Source organism: Rhinoderma darwinii, chromosome 4 (genome assembly GCF_050947455.1).
Source record: "Rhinoderma darwinii isolate aRhiDar2 chromosome 4, aRhiDar2.hap1, whole genome shotgun sequence".
In the NCBI taxonomy this organism is placed as follows: domain Eukaryota; kingdom Metazoa; phylum Chordata; class Amphibia; order Anura; family Rhinodermatidae; genus Rhinoderma; species Rhinoderma darwinii.
Window position 1 is genome coordinate 221,178,625 of NC_134690.1, and position 19,081 is coordinate 221,197,705.

General features: G+C 39.6%; 1 protein-coding gene across 4 annotated transcripts in view; it reads right to left on the reverse strand.

Annotated features, from left to right (window-relative positions):
• Nucleotides 1-19,081, reverse strand: part of ASCC3 (activating signal cointegrator 1 complex subunit 3) — a 630,293-nt gene that overhangs the window by 322,338 nt on the left and 288,874 nt on the right. For all 4 annotated transcript variants that reach the window (XM_075862208.1, XM_075862206.1, XM_075862205.1 and 1 more), the window contains 2 exons: nt 18,188-18,364; nt 784-855 (listed from right to left, as the gene is read on the reverse strand). In XM_075862208.1, coding sequence (XP_075718323.1) covers nt 784-855; nt 18,188-18,364 — 249 coding nt within the window. The remainder of the gene's footprint in view (nt 1-783; nt 856-18,187; nt 18,365-19,081) is intronic.

The window sequence follows — 19,081 nt, forward strand, 5'->3', positions numbered from 1 at the left end:
AGGTGGTTACAATCATACAAAGACAGGAATTATAAACATGCCCCTAAAGACTAAAACAAAAGACAGGACATTCTGAAGATACACTATCCATACAGTTGCCAAGAGTCAAAAACGACCCGACGACACTTAATGACATAACCTGCTGCTGAATAGATAACTCGTGATTGGTGACGGGGCTTTGCCTCTAAAAAGTTATACAATTTGTCCAAGTTCTCCCACAAAAGGAGAAATAGCTTCCTATGAACTCCAATAAGGAAAGGACAATGTTAATTTGAATGTTTTTTGCTTAGCATTGATTAATATGTAAATGGTATATAAATAAAAGTTAACATCAGCAATAATAATCATTATAGCAATCATACTTCGTAAATTCTAAAAACATAGGCTCTGTTCACATCTTCGTTGTGGCTTCTGTTTATAACGGAAGCCACAACGCAGTACCAGATTCGTAGTATGACAGATTCCAACGGCACCTGACGAACCCCACTGACTTACAGTGGGGTCAGTGGAGTCCACCACGGTGTTCATCATTTTGATTGGAAGGACAGCACTGCATTAAATGTGATGTATAGGTTAACAGAGAAATTATCTGGAACATTTGATGGCAATGTGAACAGAGCCTTTCTAGACTTATTGGGGAGCGATGTATGATAAAAATTTCAATGTAACGTTTTGCTGAAACTTTATACTGATAAAACCATACAAATATCATGATTTCTACAGGATAGTAGAAATGATTTGTTTTGGATAAAGATTAAATTCTGCGTAAATGACTTATCATACCTGTCGACCAGCTCGGATTTCTTTAAGAACATTCTCATAGCAGACTTCTTCCATATCATGGAGTTGTTGAGTCTAAAAAATAGAAAGAGACAAACATATCATTACTGTCATAACATAGTATGTAAATAAATAGCCAACGTATAGTCTGAATGTGTAGCTTTCACAATAACCAAGCATAAAAGTGACCAAATTATAAGTTTTAACCCCTTAGTGTCCAAGCCATTTTTTTTTCCATTTTCGTTTTTAACTCCCCGCCTTCTATGAGCCATAACTTATTTAGTTTTCCGTCAGTGGAGTGGTGTGAGGGCTTGTTTTTTGCGGGAGGAGTTGTAGTTTCTATTGGTACCATTTATAGTACCATATAATGTACTGGGAGAATGAAAAATCTACGTGGTGTGGAATTAGAAAAACTGATTCCTCCATTTTCTTTTGGGTTTCGTTTTTACGTCTTTCAGCGTGTGGTAAAAACGACAAATTTACGTTTTTCAGCTGGTCAATACGATTACGACAATACCATATTTATATTGTTTTTTTAATGTTTTACTCCTTTTACAAAGAAAAAAACTATTTGTAAGAAAAAAAATATTTGTTTTTCCATATTCTAAAAGCCATAACTTTTTTATTTTTCCATGGATTGAGCGGTGTGAGCGCTTATTTTTTGCGGCACAAGCTGTGGTTTTTATCGGTACATTTTATTGGTACGTATGACTTTAAGATCACTTTTTATAAAAAAAAAAAATCACAGCTAAGTTGACAAAAAAACCAGCAATTTTATATTTTTTTATTTTTATGGCGTTTACCGTACGCATTAAATAACAGTACATTGTAATAGTTCAGACTTTTACTGACACAGCAATTCCAATTTTGTTTATATTTTAAATTTGATTTAAAAAAAAAATAATTCACTACTAAAAACTTTATTTAACTTTTTTTTTTTTTACACATTATATTAGTCCCACTAGGGGACTTAAACCAGCGATCGTTGGATCGCTGGTATAATACACTGCAATATTAACATTTTGCAGCATATTGTCATTTTTACAGGCATCTGTTAAGCCCTGCCACAGGGTCGCTGTTCCTGGCCGTTAGTCCCGGGTGTCAGCTGTAAACATGTTCCACATGAAATTCCGAAGAACCTTTTCTTAGAACACTGCATTGTGCCGTTTCTCTGTTATTTCTCATGGAGATGTATGACTATAATATCAGTGTTTTTACCATTCACCTTTTCAATAAGGTGTGTCCCTACTAGGGATGAACGATGCATCGAAACTTCGATACTGTTTCAATGCTGTGCACTCTCAAACGGTTCGATACCGTTATTTCATGTGTTTCGATACTACCGCCGTACAGCTTAGCATTGTAACACATAAATGTATAAGAGCGGGCTGTGGCAGTGTAGTACAGCCATTGCCCGACTTCGGCGTCCTGACAAGTGGGGGCGGTCAGCATGTGATGCGACAAGCGCTGCACTAATGAGCGGCGGCACTGAAGACAGAACATGGCGGGCGCACAACACCCCAATGTTCTCGGTCTTCAGTGCCTGCGCCGCCACTCATTAGTGCAGTGCTGGCCACATCACTTCATGCTGACCACGAGCACACTTATTGTCAGGAGCAGGGCAATGGCTATATTCCACAGCTGCAGCCCCGCAGTGACGGCGGAGATGAGAGAAACGTTGATCTCCGCTACCATTCCCCTGAATGCTGCTATCAAAGCTGACACAGCATTGAAGGGGAAAATGAGAAGGGGAGATGCCCCTTGGATCGCGTCACAAGGAATCCCTGTGACGCAATCGAAGGCCATAGCATACATGGGCAAACAGCCCAGGGTCCATTGAAGGACCCCAGGGCTGTCTTACTATATTTCCTGTTGTTAGGGCACACATAGGTATGTCCTAACAACTGCCTGTGCACTATCCGTACACAGGCTAATGTACATTATATGCCAGTTATATGCCAGTACATTATGGTTTTACTTTTTATTTTTAAACTTTAATGTTAAATAAAAAAAATATGAATACACATTTTTTTTTTACAATAAACATCAAAATAAGTCTCAATACATAAAATATACACATATTCAGTATTGGCGCGGCCGTAATAACCTGAACAACAATTTTTTTTGCGTCATTTATGTGTACGCTATAAAAAGGCACGAGGTGTGATGAATTTAACCTCCATGTGCCTCACATTAATAGTAATTGACCCCATCATGTATCTCACCCAATGTTGTCCATTATGACTGAGACATATGATGTGAGGCAAATTTAAAATTCATCACACCACATGCCTCACATCAGAAAATGGAAGAACTTTTTTTTTAAATTATTGTTGGCAAAGTATCGTTTTGGTATCGAAAATCACAATACTGCACAAAGTATCCGTATCGAAATTCCAAATTCTGGTATCGTGACAACCCTAGTCCCTACACAGTCTGAGACTCATCACTGATTGGAAAGTTTCAGAATATGCAGGGCCACAGGGGGAATGGTAACATCCAGTTGTCATTTTAACTACACATTTACAGGCGGAACAACAGAGGAGCAGCACAATGAATGAATGAAAAGATCCTTTATAATTGATATTTTATGGGGAATACAAGTATGTATCAAAACAGACATGTCAGGAGGGAGAGAGGTCCTCTTGTTTTCCCTAATAAGAAACACAAAAGAAGACACAGTAAGGTTTGAATGCATGACTACTAGGGATGGACCGCTAAATGTACAAATGACCTCCAGGTCCACTCAGCGTAAACTACTGGGCGGCTAACTTTAGAACTGACCAGATACGACACCAGATGACAACAACCAGGGTCAAACACTGAGCTTTTCATTCTGTCACATTGTATTGTATCCAATAGCTTTTATTGAACATATTACTTAATTTATCTTAACTAAAATACAGAAGTTTAAATTCCCAGGACTGTAAAATGTTTCATGAAGTAGTAACGTTTAGAGAAATATGTATGTTGACTTAAAATGTTTGTGTAATGCAATTCTCAGAAAACAGGATATAATTTAATGCATGATGAGCAAAAGTGAATTTCCATAACTAAACAAGCAAAATGCCATTCTAGCATATTAAAAAAAAAAAAAAAAAAAAAAAGTAAACATCCCCTGTGAATGGCAATGTTCCCCATTCTCATATTTAATATGCCACACTACACAGACCTTATCATGCACTAGCAGAGAACATTGGAAATTGATTTTATATGCAGCATAGCTGTCGCATTGTCTGTTATAGTGTTATTTATTTTATTATCCTAAATCAGTTTATGCATTGTATGTGATGATCATCAGCCTTAATGTTTTCAGTTGTCTTCAAGTACATTTTGTGAGAAAGCTGCCAAATGGTTACAAATTTAGTATAAAGGAAAAAAAATGACAATGAAAATGATGTTCTGGCCAAATGAATATTTTAAACTTAGTTACTTAGTTGCATAATGTCAATAATCGAGTGAAGAACTAAAGCAACAATTACTCCAATGATAGAGGATGGGAATCTTAGGGTAAGTTCACACATGGCAGGTTTGTTGCCGACATTTTTTCAACTGTTCCATACATTTGAATGGGAATTGCCAAAATCCATGCACATGCTGCAGAAACTACTAATGCAATGATTTAAAAATGCATTGCATTAGGTCATGGGCCGCTAGCCTGCCCCAGCACACAAGGTGATGCTGGTCAGCGTCAGGATATTCCCCTGGCTCTGCCTCCATCACCCTCTCTTGCCCGTGCTGCCTTTCAGTGTCCTCCTGCTCCCGTTCAAGGCAGCTGCCAGCTCCCGCGAGTACTACATTTCATACAATAAGTCACTTACAGCTACATCTGAGTGTTTCTGAATCTGCGTCAAGCACACAGTGTGTCTGTCTGCAAACATCATTGCTTTTTATTACGGTTTACAGTGAAATCTGTAACAAAATCCACATGTAAAACATACGGATTTTGCCACAGATTTCGCAAAATATTTTTTTACGTCACAAATCCAGGATGGGTGGAACTCCCTATGTGTTCTGCAAAGCTCCACTCCTTCCTCCCTCCTTTTATTGCAATGTTAGCAGATATCCTGCTGAAGAAAATGGCTCCCTGCTTCAACATCCTGACCCCCCCAGGAGAAGGAACTTACATTTGCACGTGGCAAAATTGCTGCAGATTTCCCTCCGGATTTGAAGGTGGAAAATCCACAGTGGAATACAGTAGCAGCATAGAGAATTATATTTTAACGAATCTTAACCACTCGCTGTGGAAAATTTCCGTGCAGAAATTGTCCTGCGGTGCAGATTTTTAATTCCGCCACATGACAATTTCTGTTGAAAAATGGTTGCAAATTTGTTGTTGATTTTCCCCATTGAAGTCAATGCCCATTATTGTAGATTTTGCCATGGATCCACAGCAAAATCTGCAAGTCAAAAAAAGAAACTATACACACCTACCCTCTCGCTCTGGTAGTGACGTGTCCCTTCTCCCCCGATTGGTCTCTGTACAGTCAACATCCCATTATAACGTTTCGTCACATGTGACAAAATGGCTGAGTCGGGTGAACAGAGATGGAGGGTAGAATGTGCTGCCGGGCAGGGGAGTATGGTACTTTGATTTTTCCTAAACTGTTTCCTGCGGTAGAAAATCTGCAAGCAAATAGGTACCAAATCCTGATGTGCCGCTGCAGATTTCCCTTAGCCTTCCTACAATTTTCCTGTGAACTTTTTCCGCAGAAAATCTGGTACATGTGTATGCATATGGGTGTGCATACATGTGTAATTAGGTGTGTGTGTATGTTTGTCTATTATGCATTTGTATCTCTGTATGGGTGTGTATAAATATTTGTACTTAGGTGTGTGTATGAGTGTGTATATATATTTGTATTTAGGTGTGTATACATGTGTACTTAGGTGTGTGTAGGTATGTGTGCCTCTATGTATTTGTGTGGGTTTGTATACATATTTGTACTTGGGTATGTGTGTGTGTGTTCGTGTATGGGTGTACTTAGGTGTATGTGTATATAAATGTGTGTGTGTGTGTGTGTGTGTGTGTGTGTGTGTGTGTGTGTGTGTGTATACATATTTACAGGAAAGAATGCAAGAGATGGATCCAGCGCCAAAACAAGAAAAGTGTTTAAAAAGGAAACTCCGTTCTAATTTTATTCCATAAATTTATTTAAAATGAGAAAGATATATTCCAGGTACAAAAGGTGGTTGTGGGTATAGGCGGTGCTTACGCATTTCGGACTGCGGCGCCCTTATTCATGGCTTGTTTAAACCAGGTAACATACCACTGGGGTTTATATCCGGTCACACACATGAATTGGATTGCGGTCCAGAGAGAAAGTCATTTGGAACGCAAAAGAACTTCTAGATTTGACACACTGATGCACGGGGAGTATCAAATTGAATTGAATAGCAAGATCAGGTAAATGATTGATTTGTGTTAAGGTGCATGGCTATGTTATTTTACTGATAGTTTAAGATTTTATTACTACTGTATTGTCATCTATGGATGTTTACATGTATTTTTTTTTTGCCTCTTTTTCCTACATTATTGTTGTGTGAGTCATCAGTGGTTCTCGGGGTTTACATCCGGCCAAATAGCACTCAATACAATTATGACACACTGTCAGAATCTTAAACTATCAGTAAAATAACATAGCCATGCACCTTAACACAAATCAGCATTGATATAGGCTAATAAAACTTCACTTGTTTTTCACTGTATTTTTGCTGGAGTGCTGCATCTTCTTTTCATTTATTTGGAGTATTTACAACCTTGGATCAGGTTGCAGTTGCTGGTACCCACCACACATCCTCAGAGTGCTGCTTAATAATTATATATACCATATAATTGCACATTTTAATTGGAAGGGACTCAACTGCCTCCTATACATAAAATCCCAGTGGTGGCAAGAGACAAAATGATGCTAACAAAAATCCACATACTTAGGCCCCATGCACACAACCGTAAAAATTGTCCGTAATTGCGGACTGCAATTACAGACCCATTCCCTTCTGTTGTCCACGGACACCTTCCCGTTCACTTACGGGAAGGTGTCCGGGCCATAGAAGCCAAGAATGCGGGCGGCTGTCGGCGGCCGGTCGTGCCCGCAATCGCGGCCTGTGATTACAGGCACCGCCATGTGCATGAGGCCTAATGAAGACGAGATAACGAATTATCCTGTTTGGTGCTTTAGGTGCGTTCCCATGTTACGGTGCCCGAATGTGAACAAAACCATGCCAAAAATCGATAGTCAACGGGGTGCATGATTTTGCCTCTTAAACCACTGTGTTTCTGGAAAAATCTTGCGCCCATTTGCCACATGTGGGCATGGTTTCGTCCGCATGTGGCCGCCTCAACGTGGTAAGGCACACTTACAGACTGCAATGCAGTTAAATGGTGAGATTACATGTTTCAAATGTGATGCTATGATCATATAGGTGGGACCAAAGGCGTGATAAAGATATGTGCAGATACAAAGAGCATCAACTTTGTAGTGCAATATACATTGTGTCTGGCACTCTTAAAAACAGAGTTGAATTTGGAATATCGCAGATTAAAGGACAAAAAACATCCCTCATCCAAAACGCGTTCAAGCTACCACTCTTCACTGTTAGGCCAAGCTCTGCTACATAGGAATATTGGCAACTGTGCTATTCATCTAAGTTCAGCCAATCACTAGACATTCTCACAAGTCTATTTCTTTTGTTTTTTCCCAAAGGACTATGGCAGTTGGAGAAGGAAGACCAGGAAACAAATTCTGCCCATACTCTGCAATAGTGGTACTGTAGTAGTTAGTAATGCCCTCAGCAACCAATCAGATTCCAGATTACTTTATTTTAGAAAATTGCTGAAAATGAAGGAAGTTCTCTTATAGGTTGCTATAGACAACAATGAATTTTTTTGTTAACATTATCTATATCATGCCTTATTCAACAGTGTGAAGCAATTCACAAAAGCAGAACTTGGGCACTGTGGTTACGAGTAACAAGTATTTCTTTACATACAGTGGGTAGGTTTATCAATGAATGTCTGCCAATTTTCTAGCTTAAATACATTAAAACATATGGCAGACGGGCCAAACTCCAGATTTTTGAAGATTCTGTTCCACTTAGCGTCAGGGTCATTGGGCGGAGCTTCAAATTAGTGACAACTAATTTCTGAAGGATTCCCAACACTTTTCCAGTGTCAGAAAACAAAACCAAGTCTACCATGGCGTTGTTTTAAGACAACAGCAGAATCTGCCATATGCTGCACTGGGGAAGAGACTGGCTCACTGTCCATATGGTGTGCCAGTATTGATAAATCTCCTGGTGTATCTACTTAGAAATATGCGGTTCTATGTAGACATTTGTTTTACCAATAAAATACTTAACAGTGGAAGCTCATAGTGTTTTTATCAATAAGTTTACATTGCCCCGACTTAATGACCGCGGGCCAAAATTTCTTAGTTGACTACCATATCTGAAATAAAAAGGGGGCAAAATATTTGGTCTACTGCATAGCAAAATTCAGGCCACAACTGAACGTCATTGGACGCCAAGGTCAACTTTCAAAGATACATTTAAGCATCCAACTACATGTCTTTATCAAGCTATTCATTCTAATTTAAATGTGCAGCCAAATCACAATCTGTAAGGATAATGATAGAGAGAGGCAATGGCAATTTTTATAGACAGATACTTAATACAATTAATGAAGGTTAAAATATGCACATTGCAATAAGAGCCATATGGCAAACTATCCTTTTGTGTATAAACTTGAAACTGCTCCCTATGGTTAGCAGGTATCTCACGTTACAGAAATGCAGATAAGGCGGATACTTAACCCTAAACACTGGCAGAGCATTTCAGACATTGTGTATAAAACAGTAGCTGAGTTTACAGGACAAACTGATGATACAACGGCACAAATGGAGAGCAGCGTCTAAGTAGTTTTATGGGAAGCAAGTACTGCTTGGAAGCGATGTGCACAATAATATGAAGACTAATGAGACTTGCAATGTGTGTGTGACAGGCACAAAGAAACTTCATAAAAGAAAATGAGACAAGAATGTCATCAGCTGCAATTGCGCTTTGAAGCCAACTCATTTTACAGGATAGCAGTTTCTTGGTGTGAAATTGCACAGGTTGATTTACCAATTATTTAGAACAGTTCGGGTAAATGACTCTTGCAATATAGCATATCAGATATTTTGTTCTTCGAAATATTATAAAATAAACAACACGAAAAAGATAACTATGGTATATAAAAGTAAAAGCATTGGAAAAAAGTTATAAAAAAAACTTCTGACATTTATCCAGTTAAAAATAACATTTTCTATTGTAAAAAATATTAAAAGCAACAGACGTCTAAGAGATAGTGCATTCACGTTTCTGGCTAATAGCAGCCCTTATTCGTAGCTAGAGTGCTATCTAAAAATGCCTGGTATTTTAAGAGATCGCATGTTACTATACATCCAATCTTAACCCCTTCCCTCTTTAGCCACTTTTGACCTTCCTGACAGAGCCTCATTTTTCAAATCTGACATGTCTCACTTTATGTGGTAATAACTCCGGAATGCTTTCACCTATCCAAGCGATTCTGAGATTGTTTTCTCGAGACACATTGCACTTTAAGTTACTAGCAAAATTTGCTCGATATGTTCAGTATCTAATTGTGAAAAACACCAAAAATTAGCGAAAAATTGCAAAAATTAGCATTTTTCTCAATTTAAATGTATCTGCTTGTAAGACAGGCAGTTATACCACACAAAATTGTTGCTAATTAACATCACCCATATGTCTACTTTAGAGTGGCATCGTTTTTTGAACATCCTTTTATTTTTCTATGACATCACAAGGCTTAGAACTTTAGCAGCAATTTCTCACATTTTCAAGAAAATTTCAAAAGGCCATTTTTACAGGGGCCAGTTCAGTTGTGAAGTGGCTTTGAGGGCCTTATATATTAGAAACCCCCAAAAAGTCACCCCATTTTAAAAACTTCACCCCTCAAAGTATTCAAAAGAGCATTTAGAAAATGTCTTAACCCTTTACACATTTCACAGGAATTAAAGCAAAGTAGAGGTGAAATTTACAAATTTCATATAGTTTTTTGCAGAAATAAATTTTTAATACAATTTTTTTTATAACACAGAAGGTTTTACCAGAGAAATGCAACTCAATATTTGTTGCCCAGTTTCTGCAGTTTTAGGAAATATCCCACATGTGGTCGTAGCGTGCTACTGGAATGAAGCACCGGCCTCAGAAGCAAAGGAACACCTAGTGGATTTTGGGGCCTTATTTCTGTTAGAATATATTTTAGGTACCATGTCAGGTTTGAAGGGCTCTTGCAGTGACAAAACAGTAAAAATCCCCCAAAAGTGACCCCATCTGGGAAACTAGACACCTCAAGGAAATTATCTAGAGGTATAGTGAGCATTTTGACCGCACAGGTCTTTTACAGAAATTATTGGAAGTAGGCCGTGAAAATTAAAATCAACATTTCTTCAAAGAAAATGTAGGTTTAGCGATTTTTTTTCTCATTTCCACAAGGACTAAAGGAGAAAAAGCACAGCAAAATTTGTAAAGCAATTTCTCCCGAGTAAAACAATACCCCACATGTGGTAATAAATGGATATTTGGACACACGGCAGGGCTTAGAAGGGAAAGAGCGCCATTTGGCTTTTGGAGCTCAAATTTAGCAGGAATGGTTTGAGAGGCCATGTCACATTTACAAAGCCCCTGAGGGGACAAAACAGTGGAAACCCCCCACAAGTGACCCCATTTTGGAGACTACACCCATTGAGGAAAATATCTAGGGGTATAGTGAGCGTTTTGACCCCACAGGTTTTTTGGATAAATTATTGGAAGTAGGCTGTGAAAATGATAATCTAAATTTTTTCAAAGAAAATGTAGGTTTAGCTAATTTTTTCTCATTTCCACAAGGACTGAAGGAGAAAAAGCACCGTAAAATTTGTAAAGCAATTTCTCCCGAGTAAAACAATACCCCACATGTGGTAATAAACGGATATTTGGACACACGGCAGAGCTTAGAAGGGATGGAGTGCCATTTGGCTTTTGGAGATCACATTTAGCAGGAATGGTTTGCGGAGGCCATGCCACATTTACGAAGCCCCTGAGGGGACAAAACAATAAAAACGCCCAAAAAGGGACTCCATTTATGAAACTACACCTCTTGAGGAATTCATCTAGGGGTGTAGTAAGCATTTTGACCCCACAGATGTTTCATAGAATTTATTAGAATTAGGCAGTGAAAATAAAAACAGTCCTTTTTCTTCAATAAGACGTAGCTTTAGCGCAAATTTTTTCATTTTCTCAACAAATAAAGGAAAAAAAGAACCCAACATTTGTAAAGCAATTTCTCCCGAGTACGGCAATACCCCATATATGGTCATAAACTGCTGTTTGGGCAAACGGCAGGGCTCAGAAGGGAAGGACCGCCATTTGGAGTGCAGATGTTGCTGGATTGGTTTCTGGGCGCCTGTGGGCCCAAAACAGTGGAAACCCCCCAGAAGTGACCCCATTTTGGAAACTACACCCCTCAATGCATTTACCAAGGGTTGTAGTAAGCATTTTAACCGTGCAGGTGTTTTGTAGAAATTAGTGTTCACTCGATGTTGCAGAGTGAAAATGGGATTTTTTTCCATAGATATGCCAATATGTGGTGCCCGGCTTGTGCCACCATATCAAGACAGCCCTCTAATTATTATGCGGTGTTTCCCGGTTTTAGAAACACCCTACATGTGACCCTAATCTTTTGCCTGGACATATGACAGGGCTCAGGAGTGAAGAGTACCATGCGGAGTGGAGGCCTAATTTGGCGATTTACAAAGTATTGGTTCACAACTGCAGAGGCTCAGATGTGAAATAATAAAAAGAAACCCCTGAGAAGTGACCCCATTATCGAAACTGCACCCCTCAAGGCATTTATTAAGGGGTGTAGTGAGCATTTTCACCCCACAGGTCTTTTCCATAAATGAATGCGCTGCGGATGGTGCAAATTAAAAATTTATATTTTTCCCTAGATATGCCATTCAGTGGTAAAAAATATGTCGTGCCCAGCTTATGAGGCTGGAGACACACACCCCAAAAATTGTTAAAAGGGTTCTCCCGGGTATGACGATGCCATATATGTTGAAGGAAACTGCTGTTTGGGCACGCTGTAGGGTTCAGAGCCGAGGGAGCACCATTTGGCTTTTGGAGAGCGGATTTTGCTTGGTACTATATTAGTTTGAGTATTGCTGGTGTTTTATAATGTGGGGGTACATGTAAGCGGGGCGGAGTATATAAGGGGCATAGTCAGGTGGTATAAAAAAAAAAATAATCCATAGATGTGTGTTACGCTGTGAAGCAATCCTTTCCGCACAGGCCAGTGTCGCACTGATAAATGGTGTCATTTCTTATCCCCCTTTTGGTCCACACTCCGCACCTTTTGTAGTTTGGGGAATTTTGCTGGGAAAGTGTTGTCCTGGTATAATACGGGCACCCTCACTTCCAGCTGATATGTTTGGGCTCTCCCCTTCCTGGTTCCCTAATTTTAGGTCCTTGATAAATCGCCTCTTGAAACAGAAGAAATGTTCCCCTCGGGCACAACTGCATATTTTTTTATTTCCTGACTTATTGGAGCCATAACTAATTTTATTTTTCATAGACGTAGCGGTATGAGGGCTTGTTTGTTGCGGGACGAGCTGTAGTTATTATTGGTACCATTTTGGGGTACATGTGACTTTTTGATCACCTTTTATCCTATTTTTTGGGATGCCAGGTAAACAAAAAAACGCAATTCTGGCACAGCTTTTTTCATTTTTTTTATACAGCGTTCACCATGCGTTATAAACTACATGTTAACTTTATTCTGCGGGTCCGTACGATTCCGGCGATACCTATTTTATAGCACTTTCTTATGTTTTACAACTTTTTGCACAATAAAATTACTTTTGTAAAAAGAATGTATTTTTTCTGTCGCCAAGTTGTGAGAACCATAACTTTTTAATTTTTTTGCCGACGGAGGTGTATGAGGGCTTGTTTTTTGCGGGACGAGATATAGTTTTTATATGTACCATTTTTGGATACGTGCGACTTTTTGATCACTTTTTATTCTAATATTTGTAGGGCAAAGTGACCAAAAAACAGAAACTCTGGTAAAGTTTTTTTAAGTTTTTTTTTACGCTGTTCACCGCGTGCAATAAATAATATTATATTTTGATACCTCAGGTCGTTACGGTCGTGGCGATACCAAATACATATGGTTTATTATTATTATTATAAAGGACTTGATAAGAGTAAAAGGGGGATTGTGTTTTATTTGATTACTTGAAACTTTTATTGTTTTCAAACTTTTATTTTTTGCACTTTTTTTTACACTTTTTTATACTTTTTTTACACTTTTCTTCAAGTCCCACTAGGGGACTTGAAGGTCCAACGGTCAGATTTTTTTTTTTCTAATACATTGCACTACCTATGTAGTGCAATGTATTAGATCTGTCAGTCATTCACTGGCAGCAAGCCGATCAGGCTTCGCCTCCCGGCGGGGCCTAAATCGGCTTCCGTAATGGCAGAGCAGGAGACCATTGTGTCTCCTGTTGCCATAACAGCAGTCGCCAGTCCCGATTGCCTCTCAGGGCTGGCGATCTGCTAGTAACCGCTACGATAGCAATCGCTTTCGATTGCTGCATCGAAGGGGTTAATGGCAGGGATTGGAGCTAGCTCCGGTTCCTGCCGTTACAGGTGGATGTCAGCTGTACAGTACAGCTGACTTCCACCGCTGATGACGCCGGATCAGCTCCTGACCCGGCGCCATCTTGCCGGCAGCTACGGAAGCCGATCAGGCTCCGCCGCCGGGCGGATCTTGACCGGCTTCGGTGCTAGGCAGACCGGGAGGCCAGTATTAGGCCTCCGGTTGCCATTGCAGCCACCGGAACCCCGGCAATTTCATTGCTGGGGTTCCGATGAGCTGCAAACACCTTAAGTGCAGCGATCGCGTTTGAGCGCTGCACTTAAGGGGTTAATGGCGGGGATCAAAGCTAATTTCGGTCCCCGCCGTTACAGCTGAGATCCGACGATGATGGCACCGACTCAGCTTCTGAGCCGGTGCCAAACATTTGACGTAAATGTACGGCATTTTGCGGGAAGTCAATGCTTTCCATGACGTACATGTACGTCAAATGTCGGGAAGGGGTTAAGAACACTCCAGATGCACAACACCGAAACAGCAAAATCTACAAAAAAACAAAAAAAAACCTTACAATTAGGGCTGTAAATAATAGAGGCACAATTGCAAAATATAAAAATGCATTAAATCACTTTTTAAGTTGAAGCCATTAGGGTGATGTGTGCCCAGTTGAAGAATTACTTTTTCTATTGAACATACCCTGAAACTGTTCTTCTGAAATAAGGTAGTGATCAATTTCTTGGCCATTATAATTGACAATGGTGAATTTGGAAGATATAAGGAAATGCCGTATGGATACATCATGGAAAGCTAGTGCTTCCCACATTTTGCCATATCCATACGCCAAATTCTTGGCACCGGCTCAGAAGCTGAGCCGATGCCATCATCGCCGGAAGTCACCGGTATCTTGCAGCTGACATCCGGCTGTAATGACAGGGACCGAAATTATCGGAGATCCCCGCCATTAACCCCCTAAATGCAGCACTCAAACGTGATCGCTGCATTTAAGGTGTTTGCAGCTCATCGGAACCCCAGCAATGAAATTGCCGGGGTTCCGGTGGCTGCAATGGCAACCGGAGGCCTAATACTGGTCTCCTGGCCTGCCTAGCATGGAAACCGTTCAGGACACGCCGGGCGGCAGAGCCAGAACGGCTTCCATAGCCGTTGGTAAGATGGTGCCGGCTCAGGAGCTGAGCCGACGTCATCAGCGGGGGATGTCAGCTGTATGTTACAGCTGACATCCACCTGTAACGGCAGGAACCAGAGCTAACTCTGATCCCTGCCATTAACCCCTTTGATGCAGCGATCGAAAGCGATCGCTGCATATTAGCGGTTGCTAGCAGATCGCCAGCCCTGACATGCTATCAGAGCTGCCGACTGCTGCTATGGCAACAGGAGAAACAATGGTCTCCTGCTCTGCTACTACGGAAGCCGATGCCTAATTTGCTTGCTGTCAGTGAATAACTGACAGATCGAATACATTGCACTACGTAGGTAGTGCAATGAAAAAAAAACAAAAAAATCAGACAGTTGGACCTTCAAGCCCCCTAGTGGGACTTGAAAAAAAGTGTCAAAAAGTGTAAAAAGTGTAAAAAAAAGTGAAAAAAAAAGCTTGAAAACATAATAAAAGTTGCAAGTAATAAAATAAAACCCCTGTTCCCTTATCAAGTCCTTTATTATTGAAAAAATAAACCATAAGTATTTGGTATCGCCGCTACCGTAACGGCCGGAGCTATAAAAATCGTATATTTATTGCACGCGATGAACAGAGTAAAAAACACCCGGAAAAAACCATACCAGAATTTCCGTTTTTTGGTCACTTTGTCCTACAAATATTGGAATAAAAAGTGATCAAAAAGTCGCACGTATCCAAAAATGGTGCCTTTATAAACTATAGCTTGTCTTGCAAAAAACAAGCTCTCATACAGCTCCGTAGATGAAAACGTTAAAACGTTATGGTTCTCACAACCTGGCGACACAAAAAATACATTATTTTTACAAAAGTAATTTTATTGTGCAAAACCTTGTAAGACATGAAAAAGTTCTATAAATTAGGTATCGCCGGAATCGTACTGACCCGCAGAATAAAGTTAACATGTAATTTATTTAAACGCATGGTGAACGCTGCATAAAAAAAACCTTAAAAAAAACTATGCCAGAATTGCGTTTTTTTGGTTACTCAAAAAACTAGGATAAAAAGTGATCAAAAAGTTGCATGTACCCCAAAATAGTACCGATAATAACTACAGCTCATCCCGCAAAAAAACAGCCCTCATACCACTACGTCTATGAAAAAATACAATTAGTTATGGCTCCAATAAGTCAGGAAATAAAAAATATGCAGTTGTGCCGGCGATTTATCAAGGCCCTAGAATTAGGGAACCAGGAAGGGGAGGGCCCAAACATATCTGCTAGAAGCGAGGGAGCGCGTATTATAAAAGGACAACACTTCGCAGCAAAATTCCCCAAACTGCAAAGGTGCTGAGTGTGGACCAAAACACAGGTAAGGAAGGACACTTATTAGTGCGACACTGGCCTGTGCAGAAAGGATTGTGTCACAGCGTAACACACATCTATGAATTATCTTATTGTTTTTTTACCCCATTATTATACCACCTGACTATGCCCCTGATATACTCTGACCAGCTTACATGTACCCCCACATTATAAACGGAAACACCAGCAATGCTCAAACAAAACTACTACCAAGCAAAATCCGCCCTCCAAAAGCCAAATGGCGCTCCCTCCGCTCTGAACCCTACAGTGTGCCCAAACAGCAGTATACTTCCACATATATGGCATCGCCATACCCAGGAGAACCCTTTTAACAATTTTTGGGGTTTGTGTCTCCAGTGGCATAAGCTGGCCACAACATATTTGCCACTGAAATGGCATATCTAGGGACAAATATAAATTTTTAATTTGCACCATCCACAGCGCATTCATTTATGGAAAAGACCTGTGGGGTGAAAATGCTCCCTAAACCCCTTAATAAATGCCTTGAGGGGTGTAGTTTCAAAAATGGGGGTCACTTCTCAGGGGTTTCTTTTTATTATTTCACATCTGAGCCCTGCAATTTTCAACCAATACTTTGTAAATTGCCAAATTAGGCCTCAATTTTACATGGTACGCTTTCACTCCTGAGCCTGGTCGAATGTCCAGGCAAAAGATTAGGGTCACATGTAGGTCGTCTCTAAAATCGGGAAACACAGCATAATAATTAGGGAGTTGTCTAGTTATGGTGAAACAAGCTGGGCACCATATATTAGCATATCTATGGAAAAAAAAAATCACATTTTCACTCTGCAACATGGAGTGCACACTAATTTCTAGGTGAATGCATTGAGGGGTGTAGTTTCCAAAATGGGGTCAATGCTAATGGTTTCCGTTTGTCACCGTTTCGGCAGGTTTACGTTTTTCCGACAGAATCAATAGCGCAGTCGACTGCGCTATTGATTCCGTGGAAAAATGGAAACCTGCCACCGGAACCATTAGCAGTGTTTCCGTCACCATTGATATCAATGGTGATACAAACGGAAGCTGTGGTTTCCGTTTGACTTTCTGTTACGGGATTCCAGGACGGAAACCTCAGTCGTAACCCCCTCAACGGAAAGCGAACGCTGATGTGAACCGGCCCTTAGTGCCACAGGAAAAATGTACCATTAGTTATCTTATGGTTTGCGGCATGCAAAGATTCTATTATTATTCATTTCACAGCTGTGATTTCCTGCGGCACATTCAAACTTCTGTTTGGTACATAGACATGCCAATAACTGGAGTCACACTTTAATGTTAGCCTTTACAACAAAACTATTTTTCCGTTTTACTCGTCCATCCAGAGCTTGGAATTTTGTTATTTTTAGGTCTATTTAACTATATGATGTCTTATTTTTGCAGAACAAGTTGTACTTGACTAAACGCGATTGCAGTTTTTAGTACCATGACAATCATTAAAAAAAATCTTGTATCTTCTTTCTTTAACCCCTTAGCAACATTCAATGTTCAGTTACATCAGATATGCCCTACCTCAACATGGGATAGGCATTTTAACTCCTCAGATGCCACGATCAATAGCGGCTGTGGAATCTGAGTCGTTATCATCCCTCTTTTCCTATATCAACCCCCCCCCCCAAACTACAAAATCGCAGGGTGTCTATAAAATAAAAAATATATAGCTCTAATAGTATGGAGACACAAAACAATTATTTTTTTCTTTATGAAAGTAGTACATCATGAGCTACAATGAACGCAGTGAAAACAAAACCCAAAGAACACAGGCGAAGTCGCTGTTTTTTCCCATTTTACCCCAAGAATAACTTTTCTTCAGTCCCAGTACATTATATGGTACAATACCATAAAATACAACTCGATCCGCATCTTGTACGGCTATATTGGTGGAAAAATAAAAAAAATTATGGCTCTTGGAATGCAACAATAAACAAAATAAAATTATTGGCTGTGACTCCAAGGTGTTGAACATAGTAAGCTGGACAATACCATAAATGAAATTGTCAAATGCATTGTACAGATAGGTTAAAGGTACAGTAAAAGGAATATTTAATATTACTGGTCATATTGGTAACATATGCTTATTAAATGAGCTTTTAGTGAAATTTTTTTTACGTTTTTCCACATTTTTTCTAATTGCGGTTGTGGACCAATTTCAGGACAACAAATATTTATCTGCAAAAATAGGTAGTGCAAATCAAAAACTAATTTTCTGCTGAATAACCCAACATTTATACTTGCCTTGTTAGTTGACTTTATTCCAATAAACGTCTGTCCAAGAGGAACAGGTCGGAACCGTCCATCAAAGTAGAAAAGGCCAATATAAGGATTGACATGAAGAAATGTAGCAACATCTAAGTAGTTGGGTAGTGTAGCTGAAAGGCCCAAAATCCTAATCATACTTTGTGTTGATTCCACCTTGAACAATGACAAAAAGAATAGGTTAATAATAATAAAATATAAGAAAACTGCAAAATCATCGATTTAGAATAAAAAGGATCTATCATGAAAATGAAGGGAGGATTTGATATTTTTTGTAAAATATTATTTTACAATAATTTATTTTGTCCTATGTGATAGTTATTTTCTATGTATTAATTATATGGTGATATTTCTTAAAGGCTATAGACTGCTTTGCACTTTTTTTTTTTACTGTTGATTTGCTACCTACAGGCTAAATTGAGCAGCTTTCTAAATAGTCTTTTTTTTAAATATTGCATCATTTTGCTGGTGTTGAGTCGGTGCAACACCTGTACATAGCGGACTCGGACACAGATCCAACAGCACACTGCTTTTATCGGGGCTGACATCATCTACTCTCCCGATGAGGTGAGAGGAGGCGGTTGTACAATGCAGAGAGGGAGAAGAGGACCCATTTCTGCCAGGAAAGAGGGAGGGGCTGGCTGCTTCCTTTCATTTTTCGGTCGCTCAGACTACATATCAGTACTGCTGTGTATAGGTTCAAATGTGTTTACTGTATTCTAAGTGAGAACAGAATAGTACTGAAGTATTCTGTTATATTAACCCTTTGTTCTCTACATTACTTTAATGGTAAATAATTAAATAACTGCTGCCGTTCCTATTTAGAATACCCAGGGCCTCATGCATTAGAAGTAGTGCACAAAAAGTGAAACC